This window comes from Salvelinus sp. IW2-2015, linkage group LG16 (assembly GCF_002910315.2).
Source record: "Salvelinus sp. IW2-2015 linkage group LG16, ASM291031v2, whole genome shotgun sequence".
NCBI lineage: Eukaryota > Metazoa > Chordata > Actinopteri > Salmoniformes > Salmonidae > Salvelinus > Salvelinus sp. IW2-2015.
Window position 1 is genome coordinate 9,946,057 of NC_036856.1, and position 15,334 is coordinate 9,961,390.

Below are 15,334 nucleotides of genomic sequence, written 5' to 3' on the forward strand. Positions count from 1 at the left end.
CCATTGAGCTACAAAATATAACGTGAAAGTATTTAATGGTGCATGGTAAATATGTCTATATGAGCAGTATAGTTTAAATATTTAAATTGTGAAATTATTTGGGACCTCTGTAAGGGGGGGTGACGCAATCAGCAAGAAGTAAATTGCCGCGTCCATGTGCTAGTTGGAATTACGGAACTCCGATTTGCTATCTGGTTTAGTTATACACGTGCTGCGTTCAAAAACTTAAGTCGGACATTTCAGTGTTCCGACTAGCACGTGAACGCGGCATTTATTCTCAGCGTTGTACGTAGCAGAGCCATATGACTCTGGTACGTAGTAGCTGCGAAGACGGAAGAGGAAACGAGACACCCCACTCCCTGTTTCAATGAAAGTCAACTAGACCAGACCAAGTTGCTATTGCATCCGTGTCTATGGGAGACACACCCAGTTAAGTAGACCGGAACTGACATTTTTTRCCAATGGTAAACTGCCTGCGTGAACTGTCTTCATTTATCCACCATCTTTGGTAYCTGCTCCACGTCTCACTGCTGGCCTTGCATTGCCGCCGGTGAATCCGAACTGGAAGATGGCTGCGGTGGAACGTCCCCCAGTCAAGGAAGGGGTCCGGATAGCTTTACTCTGTTTCTGTTGGTACACTGTTAGTTCGGGAGGTAACGTCGTTAACAAAATTATTCTAAATGGATTCCCTTATCCTGTCACCGTTTCGCTCTTTCATATACTCTCAATCGTCGTCTTCCTTCCTACGTTGTTGAAGGCATGGGGAGTCCCGAAAACAGAAGTACCAACTATATACTACAAATGGTATATTCTCCCTTTAGCTTTTGGGAAATACTTCGCTTCTGTGTCGGCCCACTTCAGTATATGGAAGGTACCTGTTTCCTACGCACACACTGGTAAGACTTGTACGAGCTCTGAATCATTGGTTGACGTTTTAACTAACGGAATGTTAGCTCGCAACATGAGCAAATATTTGTATAATGCTTTAGCTTGCTAACAACGACATCGATTGCTGTCTTGTCCTGGTCAATTTAGGCAAGCTTTGTTTAAGTCACTTGACGATTAGCCAAGGAACTTGCGTCCTCCCTTACTTACAACATACTGGGTTTGTTTGAATACCTTTTTGTTTGGGGGAGGGGCCTACCTCAACTCCTTCACTTTTGAAAGGAACCTCGGACTCCTACTCCTTCGAGTCGCTATACGTCGATAGGAAATGTACATTCTGAAACCCTTACATTGTACTTATGTTTGTCCTCTGTTGCATGCCTTTCTTTGTTCGCTTAAATTCATATTTTTTAATAAAACGTTAATCAAATACAACCACCGACTGTTTCCTCTTGCTGTTACTTTAAGATGGCAACTTGGCGCGAATGCGCATGTGCCAATTGTATCTCAACCTGGAAACGGTCGGTGCTTCACCTTTCCTGACTGTGTCGTCACTAGTTACCACAGCCACAAAGTCATAAATCCTGGCAATTTTTTTAAACAATTTATCTTCTTAGAATCGGATTTTAAACCGAACCCGAATTTTAACCACTGTTAACTTTATGCCTAAATCTAACCTTAAATTAAGAACAAAAAGCAAATGTTTGTGTTCATGAATTTCTAGCCAATTTTGGCTTTCTGGTCACTAGTGGGAACCTGACAGCTCAGAAACGTGCCCTCGGCAACACTTCATGACAATCCCTTTGTATTATACCATTCACTTCCTAATTAGCTAGGTACCTAATGTATGATGTAAGCCTTTATAAAGTTGAACTGTAACTCATTGCTTTCTTACCTCAGTAACTGACACGTATAGCTATGGTTGACGCAGGGTCATAAGGTTATGCTGCAATAAGTTCCACGTTTTGTGTTGACCAGGGGTGTATATGTGACGCATGAGACACAATGAGACTTAAACTCTTGGTGTGTAGCACAATCGCATGGGCTCCTAAGTCTTTAAACCATTGTATCTCAAAAGTCATGCTCCTTACCTTTTGTAACCTACGCTTGTCCAACTCAAGCCCTTGACCTCAATGTCAAGCACTGAACAGGATCCTTTTATCTATTTTCTTTGTTTCTTTTCACTCCACAGTCAAAGCCACAATGCCTATATGGGTTGTGTTGTTATCAAGGATTATCATGAAGGAGAAGCAAACCACAAAAGTGAGTAACTCAGAGAATTGATAGTGTACAAGTTGCTTTTAAATATATTTTGTCCAAGCAATGGTGATGTGGCACAATGTGAGCCTGTCTGTTGGCTCATATTACCYCCAGCCTTGCAGGTGTATTTGCAGGTCGCAGCGTTGAGGCAAGAAAAAAACGCATCCTGTTAACACTGCAAATAGTGCACAATAAAAAAGCTATTTACAGTGCATTCAGAAAGTATGTAGACCCCTTGACCTTTTTATTCTAAAATGGAATAAATCATTTCCCCCCCCTCATCAATACCCCATAATGACAAAGCGAAACAGGTTTTTAGATATTATWAAAAATGTATTGAAAATAAAAAACAGATACCTTATTTACATAAGTATTCACAACCTTTGCAATGAGACTTGAAATTGAGCTCTGGTSCATCCTGTTTCCATTGGTCATTCTTGAGACGTTTCTACAACTTCATTGGGAGTCCACCTGTGGTAAATTAAATTGAATGGACATGAATTGGAAAGGCACACACCTGCCTATATAGGTTCCACAGTTGACAATGCATGTCAGAGCAAAAACCAAGCCATGAGGTCGAAGGAATTGTCCGTAGAGCTCCCACACGGAATTGTGTCTAGGCAGAGATCTGAGGAAGGGTACSAAAAATGTTCTTCAGCATTGAAAGTCCCCAAGAACACGGTGGACTCCATCATTCTTAAATGGAGGAAGTTTGTAACCACAGACTAGAGCTGGCCGCCCGGCCAAACTGAGCAATCAGGGGAGAAGGGCCTTGCTCAGGGAGGTGACCAAGAACCCGATGGTCACTCTGACAAAGCTACGGAGTTCCTCTGTGGAGATGGGAGGACAACCATCTCGGCAGCACTCCACCAATCAGACCTTTATGGCAATAAATTAAGGTTAAATAAAATAGCAGAGTGGCCAGACAGAAGCCAGTCCTCAGTAAAATGCACATGACAGCCCACTTGGAGTTTGCCAAAAGGCACCTAAATGACTCTCAGACCATGAGAAACAAGATAAGCTGCTCTGATGAAACCATGATTGAACTCTTTAGCCTGAATGCCAAGAGTCACGTCTGGAGGAAACCTGGCACCATCCCTACGTTGAAGCATGGTGGTGGCAGTATCATGCTGTGGGGATGTTTTTCAGCGGCAGGGACTGGGACTAGTCAGGATCGAGGGAAAGATGAACGGAGCAAAGTACAGAGAGATCCTTGATGAAAACCTGCTCCAGAGCGCACAGGACTTCAGACTGGGGCGAAGGTTCACCTTCCAACAGGACAATGACCCTCAGCACACAGCCAAGACAATGCAGGAGTGGCTTTGGCGACAAGTCTCTGAATATCCTTTAGTGGCTCAGCCAGAGCTCGTGAAGAGGGCACAACAAAAACCTATTCCCCCTCAGGAAACTGAAAAGATTTGGCATGGGTCCTCAGATCCTCAAAAAGTTCTACAGCTGCACCATCGAGACCATCCTGACTGGGGGCATCACTGCCTGGTATGGCAACTGCTCGGCCTCCGCCACCAAGACACTACAGAGGGTAGTGCTTACGGCCCAGTACATCACTGGGGCCAAGCTTCCTGCCATCCAGGACCTCTATACCAGGCGGTGTCAGAAGAAGGCCCTAAACATTGTCAAATACTTCAGCCACCCCAGTCATAGACTGTTCTCTCTGCTACCGCACGGCAAGCGGTAGCGGAGCGCCAAGTCTAGGTCCAAAAGGCTTTTCAACAGCTTCAAACCCCAACCATAAGACTCCTGAACAGCTAATCAAATGACTACCCAGACTATTTGCATTGCCCCCCCCCCCCCTTTACGCTGCTGCTATTCTCTGTTTATTTTCTATGCATAGTCATGTGAACTCTACCTACGTGTACATATTACCTCGACTAACCGGGATACATTAACTCTATACCAGTACCCCCTGTGTATAGCCTCACTATTGTTATTTTACTAATTTTTTTTTTTTACTGATATTTTTTTTTTTTTAAACTTAACACGTATTTTTCTTAACTGCGTTGTTGGTTAAGGGCTTGTAAGTAAGCATTTCACTGTAAGGTCTACACCTGTTGTATTCGGCGCATGTGACAAATACTATTTTGTTTGACTTGAACCCTATCGAAGATCTCTGGAGAGACCTAAAAATAGCTGTGCAGCAACGCTCCCCATCCAACCTGACAGAGCTTGAGAGGATCTGCAGAGAAGAATGGGAGAAACTCCCTACTTACAGGTGTGCCAAGCTTGTAGAGTCATACCCAAGAAGGCTCAAGGCTGTAATCGCTGCCAAAGGTGCTTKAACAAAGTACCGAGTAAWGGGTCTGAATACTTATGTAAATGTGATATTTTTTTTWATACATTTGCTAAAATTTCTAAACCTGTTTTTGCTTTGTCATTATAGGGTATTGTGATGAGGGGGGAAAAAACAATTTCATCCATTTTAGAATAAGACTGGAAAATGTCAAGGGGTCTGAATACTTTCCGAATGCACTGTATGTGCCACAGCCATTTAGAGGGTGGGTTCAATGTGACAAAATGTCCCACAAACAAATTAGCAAAACAACTGCATTTGTATGGATGGTAATTGTTTCAACCATACTTTTTGACTTTGGCCTACTTTCTCTTTTGCACTCTTGTCCTGTGCCTGTCTCAGGTGTACGTATCTCTCATCCCCATCATCGGTGGAGTGCTTCTGGCCACGATGACAGAGATGTCCTTTGATGTATCTGGGTTAGTCAGTGCCCTGGCCGCCACACTCTGCTTCTCACTGCAAAACATATTTTCCAAAAAGGTATGTCTTACCAGTCGGCACCCTTTGAAAAGGACTATTGTTTGTGTTGTTAGATGATGGATACAAGTATAGCACATTTTGAACTTAGGAGGACCTTTGAATGAAGTATGTGTTTGAGCAGAGGTTGTAGAATAAGTTCAAGACGTTTTCCTTTTAATAGAATACTGTATTATTTGAAGTAAAAGCACTCCTTGCAATATTCAAGTGAAGACATAATAGACATCACTCATACTAAACATGAAAACACTCAAAAGGAAAACTCAAGGGCAAGGCCTATTCGTATGAAGCCTTGTTAATCCTTGCAATGCATTTGCATATTACATACTGTAGATGTGCTGTGTCATCTGTCCTACATTTTCCTGCTGTTTTTAAGTGGTCTCCCTTAAACCAATATTTGAGAAGGACATACACTCACCGGCCAGTTTATTAGGTACATCACCCCATTTATGAAAATTGATTTCTCCTACAGACAGGAGTCAGGTGGCTGTGGCTTGCTATATAAAGCAGMCATCGAGGCATTCAGTTACTGTTCGATTGAACATCAAAATGAGTGACCTAAGGAACTTTGAGCATTGCATGATCGTCAGTGCCAGACGCGCTGGATCCAGTATCTCAGAAACAGCCGCCCTCCTGAGCTTTTCACGCACAACAGTGTCATCAAAGATTTACAGAGAATGGTGCGACAAACAAAAAAACATCCAGTCAGCGGCAGTCCTGTGGGTGAAAACAGCTCGTTGATGAGAGGTTGAAGGAGAATCGTGCAAGTTAACAGATGAGCCACAAACAGACGAATAATGGGGCAGTACAACAGAGGTGTGCAGAACMCATCTCGGAACACACAACTCGTCAGTCCTTGTCACGGGTGAGCCATTACAGCAGACGACCACACTGGTTTCCACTCCTATCAGCTAAAAACAAGTGAGCACGCGATCACCAACACTGGATAATTGAGGAGTGGAAAAACATTGCCTGGAACATGACAGCGAGTTCAGTTTACTTGATTGACCTGCGCAGTCCCCAGARCTCAACCCAATAGAGCATCTTTGGGATGAGATGGAACGGGCTGTTCACAGCATAAACTAGATGGGTGTACCTAAAATTAGTCGGTGAGTGTATTTACCCCATAGCACATTACTCTGTGACGTGTTATGAATGACTTGATATTACTAACCCTGCAGTCAAATTACTGTAATAATTTGTAGTGTTAGACTTATATACAYGGATGTCTTGTTAATTACCAACTGCTTAGTTACCTGTCTCTCATACTTGTTGATGAAGAAAAGCATCCAACCGACAACGAATTTGTGTGACCTCTGAATTTCTAACGATGTGCCTTTTGTCTTGCTTTGAGGTGTATTTTTCTGCTCACTTGATTTCTAACGCCTCGATCAGTCAGATTACGTTTCGGTACACTAGAAGCACATTCYTTTCCATTGGAACGCTGCGTTTACCTTGCAGCACTGCAGAGGCAGTTGCGGTGCGTTCTGTGCGGTGCATACTTTGGATTTATCCAGCGTATGCATCAAATTGTATGCYTAGACTTGACAGAAATAGGAGCAGAAGGTGAATGTTAAACTTTTGTTGCACACACATTAACAATTTTGGATTACATAATGGAAAAGGTTTGACTGCATAATGTATTACGCAGAATTGATGCAATGACACTGTCGGTCTGATCGAGACGTAAGGGCAACACAACAGTTGTTTTCTGCCTAAGAAATAACAAGGGCCATGAATGAATAACCATTTATTTTTAGGTGCTGCGGGACACGAGGATGCACCACCTGAGACTTCTCAACATACTGGGCTTCAATGCTGTTTTCTTCATGGTGCCTACTTGGGTTCTGGTGGACCTCTCCTCATTCTTGGTTGAGGGGGATTTTGTGAGTTAAAAAAGGATAGGATACATCTTTCAGTTTCGTAAAGTGTATGCGCAGGTTCATACATTACGCATCAACTAATATGGTCCAATTGTTGTCCAGCTTATAAGATAGTGTTTCATCTACTGCTTATAGTGTATGTCCGTCTTATATTCACATTACATATATTCACAAGTCTACAGGATGTCACACAGTATGTACCATAKATTTGTTATCCATTTCCTTTGCCTAATCCTCAATATACCTTCACACACAACAAAATCTCTAGTATCCGGTTGCCTTTTGTTCAATTGTCACATTGAGACCACAACCTGGATACATTCAATTTTCCTAGAAAGTCATGACTAAATCCATTGTTCTCTCCAAATATCCAAGTAATCATTTCCTCCCTCCTCTGCATAACCCCTCCAGACAGGCATGTCTGAATGGACCGGCACCTTCCTTTTACTCCTCGTCAGCGGCTTTTGTAACTTTGCTCAGAACGTCATCGCCTTCAGCGTCCTCAACCTGGTCAGCCCGCTGAGCTACGCTGTGGCAAACGCCACCAAGAGGATCATGGTCATCAGCATATCGCTCCTGATGCTGCGTAACCCAGTCAGCTCCACCAACATCATGGGCATGATGACGGCCATTGTGGGCGTCTTCCTGTACAACAAGGTGACTCCCTCTGACACGCTTACATATACTTTTTTGACATTTATCCAGTCAATACAATCACTTCTTTCACCTACGGTGGGTAAACCATTCGCATATCACAATTATTGCAATGTAAACCTTGAATATAGTCGCTATCTGCACAATCAGTGCTACTAAGAAAGAAGCYCATTTGTGCATCTGCATGCTTAATGCTGAGTTTGATTTAATTGTTCATCTATTTCATGAACTAAGTTTAATTAGTTGTTGGTGACCAACATGTTGGAAATGTTCAGACACTATTGTACTATGCGGCGCGAAGTCTGTAGAGAAAAATGTTTTTTGTCATCTCAGATGCAAATTCTATAAATACCCAACCACCTATGCGTATACTCCTCACACCTTGCAATTTTGATATTTAAACTCACACGACAGTCTTACATTGTATTAAAAGGCAACCAATTGTGCTTGTTGCCGCCATGGTGCTTGCTCTGCGCTGCATGGGGGGAGGGGAGTTTCTATCAGTGGATCTGTAAGATGCTCTGAATTCCTCCCCCGCTGAGGAAAGTTTACATGCAACTTTATAACTACATAGAACTTTGTGAAATCACACAATGGTAATTTACATCAATGTGTATTTTTGTCATTCTTTGTTATATGCTATGCTAAGCTATTCACTTCTCTTCACTGCCAACAGGCGAAATATGACACCAATAAGGAAGCTAAGAAGAAGCTGCTGCCCTCCTCCAAGCAGGACACAATGTCCTTCGACAATTTGGGACTGGACAAGACGCAGCCCAATGGTTCAGTGCCTTTCTCCCAAGGCTCAGACATTCAGTATGGTCGAAGCAACGTGCTGACCGACCACTTCCAGTACAGCCGGCAGGCCTACACAATGAACTACGGCGCCTCCAACCACCAGTATGTGGTTTAGGCTGGTTGATGCCTACATGGACATATTGTAAAAAGAAAGGAAGGCAAGTACTGTCGTATTGGCGGGAGAGGAAAGTATCAATCGCGAGTTGGCCAGCGTTTTGTCCCAAAAATGTTCTCCTAACATATTTTCTTCGCCTCTGCGTGTTTTATTTATTTTGATATGAACACTTAAAGATAGTTCAGTCCAAATCAAAGTTTGTCAGATGTTTTCAAACCTTAAAAGTAATCTGACATCGAGATAAGCCCATGTCAACTCTTGTAGATCAAGCTGTATGTCTCAATCATAAATGAATGTGAAAGATTGGCACCATCTAATTTCATAATTTTTTTATGGTGTCAATATTTCCAGTTAATTTGGGATTGAGGGATACCATTGGATCTACACAACAGATGGCTTGGAACATGGACTCATCTGACAAATGTTGATTTTGGAGTGAAGTTAAAGATGCAGTACAGGATCTGAAGCACATATTATACGAATTGAAAACGTTTTTTTGCAGGACGTAACATATCATACGAAATAGTTGACGTAGTCCACAATTTACGAGGACGCATTTTGGCTCGTGATCACTACTTTCAAAACTACTGGCTGAAATTTGCTTGCTGAGGAAGGGATGTTGCTGTATTCTTTTTACTGTGGAAGCTTGCTAATGTGGTAATAATTGTTACTGTAGCCACAATGGCATAGGTCCAAATAAATTGAACAGAACTTTTACTGTATATCAAAGACCATGAAATGTTTTGAATAAATTACCATGACTGTAGTGCTTTGAATCAGGCTTGCACTCACAGTTATATTGACCCCAATTTTATCAGAGAAGACCTGATAATTTTACACTTTTGTGTTTTTGCAGAGATTGGCAACATTTTGGTCCTATACATGTAAAAACGTTTGCCCAGAAGACATTTTCTTGTTGGTCTTTAACTAGTGAAGGAGGCATGGCATGAAAATGTATYTAAACGATCGTAGTTACAGATAAATTGAGAATCTTTCATTCTGTGGTTCCATATTTACATTTTAGTTATTTAATCAATTCATATCTGATCTGGTAAAAGCTTTGTAATATGGCGTTACATGGGTCAAGTAACTGAGATGCACCTAGTTTTGTGGCAGACCAACTTGGATCAGGTATAAAAGTCAGTAGACTCCACATGCTTTTGGCGGTTTGTCATTTTTCTTCCCAATATTCACACTTAAAATCGTCAGATTGAGGAATAGTAATTTAGCCTACAGGGAAGAGCTGTTTTTCAAAGCTAATGTGGAGCACCTGAACTAGTTAACTGGTTAAGGTTTGCACATTGTAAATAAATGAAAGATGTGACAGAGAGACTGTGACTAACTCTTGTGTGGAAGCTCTATTATAGTGTACAGCTGGAGAACGGATGGTAATAATGTTATTAACCCCATTAACTTAAACGTTATACTTGTTGAATATAAAATTCATATTCTTCTAGTCTACATTTTTCATTTGAGTTTGCTTGTTTCAATTTGTTGCAGAACATTCCAGCATTGTAAGTGGACAATTTCTTTGCTGTTTCCTAACTGCAGGGATGTTCGCTCTGACTGTATTTATTGCATGTCTAGCGACTAATGTATATTGGGCAGCAACAAACTACTATTTTGGGCAGCAACAAATTTTTGCTGTTTGCCATCAATACAAATAATAGCATTTATTTGGATATCTTCTACGGTATGTACTGAATAGCACATAGTTCTGGTTGGCTGCACAGAGATGATCCAGGTGTATTTACACATTTGTAGAACTGTGTATGTATGAGCTTGTGTGGAATTCTCAGGTAGTTCCAAGCTTATTTCATATTCCATTTAGTGAAGCTCTCGTATCATTTGGTTCAGTAGGTTTGGTCTGGTTACGTAATGAAATTCATACTGGCGTGGTGATTAGGCTATAGAGATTTTAGTACATGTGACTAACTTATGCCTGTTATCTGCATGTCCTCATGAATTTAGAGTTTTGAATTTACCTGTCATCTATTGGATAGTGTTAAAGTAAACAATAATTTGTAGAAATCCAATGACAGTGGATAACTTCAATATTAGGGTTTGATTTCACCTTGGCTTATAAAGTATGGAAGATCAAATGTTGGAGCCATGATTGGATTCTTCTAAATCCCATTTGTCACCTTTAACATGTAGTAAAATTTGAGCCCATTGTATTATTTTGCGACCTATTACTGTGCTGACATTCTGTTAAACTGTCTCAAGCTTTCCTCTTAAATCTATGGTTGAGTTTGTCACGTCCTGATGCGAGATGCCAAATGAAAGAAGCTACGTAGCTCAAGTCAATATTTATTGGTCGCTTACACACTTATCGCAGGTGCAGTGAAATGCTTATGTTTCTGGCTCCAACAATGCAGCAATATCTAGCAATACAATAACAATACACACAACCCCCCCCCCCCCCCCCCCGAAGGATTTGACTCATCTTAAAAGGCTTGTGTTGACGCAGTAGCACGGAATGATGGAATCTGATGTATATGTTTAATGTAAAGCCTAATATTTTGACTGTACAGTAAGCTAAATAACATTTTGAACATGCGATTTAGAGAAACTATTTTCGTTAAATCTGGGATGGCATTTGAGGTTATGACGTTATTTACTGGAATGTACATTTGGCTGTGTGGGGGTTTGCTTTGTAAAAGTTTGTATAAATTAAATTTTTCCTGTTTTAAAGGATCTTGAAAACAGATTTTTTTTTTACTGAAACAATGTTTAAGATTTTTATTTATGGTGTCTAGGTAAGAAAAGTGTACATAAGTGCAACCATGCACAGTCTTGTCTGCTTAGTTTTTAGATGTAAATGTAAAAAAGAAATAAATGCATTGTGAAATGAATATGACTTTCACTGACTTTGGACAGGTGGGTGCTTACATTGGTAAGTCCAAAATCCCAATATATTACTATAACTTAAGTACTATTGTTATAGTTGACATTTAATTCTATGATATATTTTATGTTCAATAAATTGTTTTCAATTGTTTATATAATCAGGACTAGTATGAACTTTAACTCAACTCTACAGCCTATCCAATGTAAAGCTAGTGCTACCCTCGGATCAAGAACAGACTTCTTTTTACGAGATCTCAATATTCCCCCTCCATTTCTTACTTTCAGGCACATCATGGGTATTTGAATATTGCTTGGATGAGGACAATGGAGTACCACCATATGAGTCATACTATACCCATAAATCATAGCGGTCAAATAAGGAAATGGTTCCAGTGTTTTTTTCCACATTTATTTTCCATAGGGGATTTTAGAAGCTGTGTTTCTTATAGGCTTACCCTGGTGTGACGTTTTGATAACCGTGTAAATCTCTCTAGGCAACGTGATTTTTAATCAACATATTCACCTGTATTTAACCCCCCCCCTCCCCCATAATGCTTAATGTGTATCCAATAAAGAATTACAAATGCAATGTTGATCTGGACAAGATTGCCGAATCAAGGCAAAGGTAATAATCTCTGGATTAACTATCTGTTAGCTACATTTGGTAATGAATAAATTGGCTAAATGTCTTTAAATTGACCATTCTGTCTTGCGCAAGTTTTAAATTGACATATTGCTTGTTAGCAAAGGTGTCAGCTAGAGATGACGTGCAAGAGATTGCAGGGATTTGTAGTCTCGCATGATGCCCACTTTGATGCTAATTCGCATTTTCGAATTTGAGAGTAAATAAAGCCAAGCTCTATTGATAAAAGTAATCTGGTCCGAGAGAGATTTACATGGTTATCACGCTAGGGTAAGTCTACATGAAACAGCCCTTTTATTTTTTTAAGTGTTTCTAAAATGACCTGTTGAAAAAACAATTGGAACCATTTCCCTGTTTGACTGCTAGGTTTTGTGGGTATTATGACACCTCCCCTGTGGAGCTCTATAGGGATTTGTATTGGTAGAAATAGCTCCACCTTGCCTTCTGATGTCCAATAGGGGCTAGGGCACAAGTCAAACTCATTCCACAGAGGGCCAAGTGTCTGCAGGTTTTTGCTCCTCCTTTGTACTTGATTGATGATATAAGGTCACTAATTAGTAAATAACTCCCCTCATCTGGTTGTCTAGGTTTTAATTTAAAGGAAAAAACAAAAACCTGCAGACACTAGGCCCTCAAAGGAAGGAGTTTGACACTCCTTGGCTAGAGCTATGGACTTTCCGTCACATTTCTCTAACAAACTATTACACAAAGACTTGGGCTGCTCCCATTTGGAAAAGTAATATATGGCCTTATATATCAAAGAACGTGACATATTTGAAAATATGTATTTAAATAACGTACATTTCGCACCCCCCTTACAAAATTCTGTGGTGAAAAAAGTACCTAATTGTCATACTTTAGTAAAAGTAAAGATACCTTAATAGAAAATGACTTAAGTGAAAGTCACCTGGCAAAATACTACTTGAGTAAAAGTCTAAAAGTTTTTGTTTTTAAATATACTTAAGTATCAAAAGTAAAAGTATAAATAATTTCAAATTCCTTATATTAAGCAAACCAGACAGCACAATTTCCTTTTTTTTTTTTTATTGACGGATAGCCAGGGGCACACTCCAACACTCCAACATAATTTACAAATGAAGCATGTGTGTTTAGTGAGTCCACCAGATCAGAGGCAGTAGGGATGACCAGGGATATTCTCTTGATAAGTGTGTGAATGGACCATTTTCCTGTCCTGCTAAGCATTCAAAATGTAACGAGTACTTTTGGGAGTCAGGGAAAATGTATGGAGTAAAAAATACATTATTTTCTTTAGGAATGTAGTAAAGTAAAAGTTGTCAAAAAATATAAATAGTAAAGCAAAATACAGATACCACAAACAACTACTTAAGTAGTACTTTAAAGTATTTTTACATAAGTAATTTACACCACTGTAAAAAATAATAACATGGATATGTATTTTCATTATGCAAAATGTACTCAGAACATTAGGTTTTCTTGTTCAGTGCATTTATTGCTTTGAAATGTATTCCAGAATGAAAACAATGTACATGGCATGTATTTAAAAACCATACATAAATCTCACACGTAGAGATTCATTATTTTCTAATTGCATTTGGCAACATTATGACTACTTTGTTTCTTGTAGCTTGTAAGTCGCTCTGGATAAGAGCGTCTGCTAAATGACTTAAATGTAAATGTAAATGTTGTAGCTACTGTAGATGATACTTGCCATCTCATTTTGAGATTAGATTGAGATGGCGTAGATAACTATTGTAGGTTTATAATTTGTTTGACAAGTTTTGAAAATGCACAGAAGCCTATGAAAGTATGAATGTTTATTTTCGTACACTATATTTGCGGCTGCCCATAAGGTTATGGCATCACATTGTACAGGAAGTCTAAAAGCTGCAACCACGCCCCAGTTCTCATTGATGGCATTGAGGTGGAGCGTGTGCCCAGCTTCAAATTCCTGGGTGTCTACATCTCCGGGGACCTCTCCTGGACCCTCAACACCTCAACCCTGGTCAAAAAGSRYCAGCAGCACCTGTACTTTTTGAGGAGGCTGAAGAAGGCCTGCCGGTCTCTCAAGATCCTGGTGAACTTTTACCGCTGCACGGTCGAGAGCATTCTGACTAACTGCGCCACAGTGTGGTTAGGCGGATGCTCCATGGCCGACCAGAAGGCCCTGCAATGGGTGGTGAAAACCGCCCAGCACATCACTGGTGCCCAGCTCCCTGCCATCGTAAACCTCCAGCGCAAGCGGTGTCTGCGRAGGGCGCGAGGCATCATCAGGGACCCTTCACATCCATGCTACAAACTGTTTGCCCTCCTACCATCAGGCAGACGGTACAGGTCTCTACGTTCCCGCACTAGCAGGCTCAAGAACAGTTTCTTTCCAGCCACTGTAACCCTGCTGAACTCTGTGACACAGCACTAGCCATATCCACCCGCCCATCGCTTAGTACTGCCTCTCAGGGACCTTGTTGCATTACTCTCTTTGCACTCTTCACGGTACTACTGGACTCTGATATTGCTTTGCAAAGTCTGATTAAGGACATTATTCAGTTGTACATGTACATGTCTACCTTGGTAACCTCATTGCTGCTATCCCTGTATTTCAGTTGCATGCCTCCTTGCACTTTCAATTTGCCTTCATTGCACATTTAGACTTGCCATTTGCCTTCATTGCACATTTATACATCCCACTTTATAATATACAATCTATTTAATTGTTTCACTTGTACATTTTTTTTGTTCTTTTATTTGCACTTCTGGTTAACTAACTGRATTTCATTGTACTGTACTTGTTTAATGTTTAATTATTTTGCTCCTTTGCACCCCATTGTTTCTATTTCTACTTTGCACATTCTTCCACTGCAAATCTACCATTCCAGGGTTTTACTTGCTAGATTATTGAAGTTAGCATTCTGTTAGCTTAGCGCAATTACTGGAAGTCTCCCACAGTAGCCAGCTCCTCTCAAACAGGGAAATAGACCTAACTTCTCCAAAGCTGTGTGGTTGGTCATTTATAGTCTTACAAAGCTATACATAGTAATAKATATTTTATACATTCATTAATTTTACTAATAATCATTTGAAACATTCAATCCACTTCCTCATTTTCTGTCCCGTTGGCACATAGAGATGTACAGAGATCGCAACATTGTATCTGTCTCATTATGGCGTCTGTAAGCACTTACTAGAGGGACAGCGCCATTGAGACAGATGCAACGTTGCGATCTGCTGGTTACTGTACCGGCAGACTTCCAGCAATTGTGCTAAGCTAACGATATGTTAACTTCAATAATCTCCAAACTGCACGCAGAGACATAAAAATGGTATTGATGAGTTCATTGAAATCTCACAGTATCCCTCTAAAAATATATACCCCATAACAGGGTTGGGGTCAATTTCACTTTTTTTACCCCTTATAGTCAGATGGCTAACAAAAAAAATGATATGGGTTATGGGGGCAATTAGACAAAATTCAATGTTTTGTG

General features: G+C 40.4%; 1 protein-coding gene across 1 annotated transcript; it reads left to right on the plus strand.

Moving 5' to 3' along the window:
* Positions 1-181: 181 nt before the first annotated feature.
* Positions 182-11,235, plus strand: LOC111975443 (solute carrier family 35 member E1). The gene is made up of 6 exons (XM_024003739.2): positions 182-896; positions 2,078-2,148; positions 4,796-4,933; positions 6,691-6,816; positions 7,225-7,470; positions 8,144-11,235. The coding sequence occupies exons 1-6, from the start codon at positions 569-571 to the stop codon at positions 8,378-8,380; spliced, it is 1,146 nt and encodes a 381-aa protein (XP_023859507.1). The 5' UTR covers positions 182-568; the 3' UTR covers positions 8,381-11,235.
* Positions 11,236-15,334: the final 4,099 nt, after the last annotated feature.

Bases quoted from the DNA above. Each gene is read 5' to 3' on its own strand.
- LOC111975443 (XM_024003739.2), top strand. From the start codon at position 569: ATGGCTGCGGTGGAACGTCCCCCAGTCAAGGAAGGGGTCCGGATAGCT. The intron at 2,149-4,795 runs GTGAGTAACTCA...TGCCTGTCTCAG, and splicing joins AGGAGAAGCAAACCACAAAA to GTGTACGTATCTCTCATCCC. The intron at 4,934-6,690 runs GTATGTCTTACC...ATTTATTTTTAG, and splicing joins AAAACATATTTTCCAAAAAG to GTGCTGCGGGACACGAGGAT.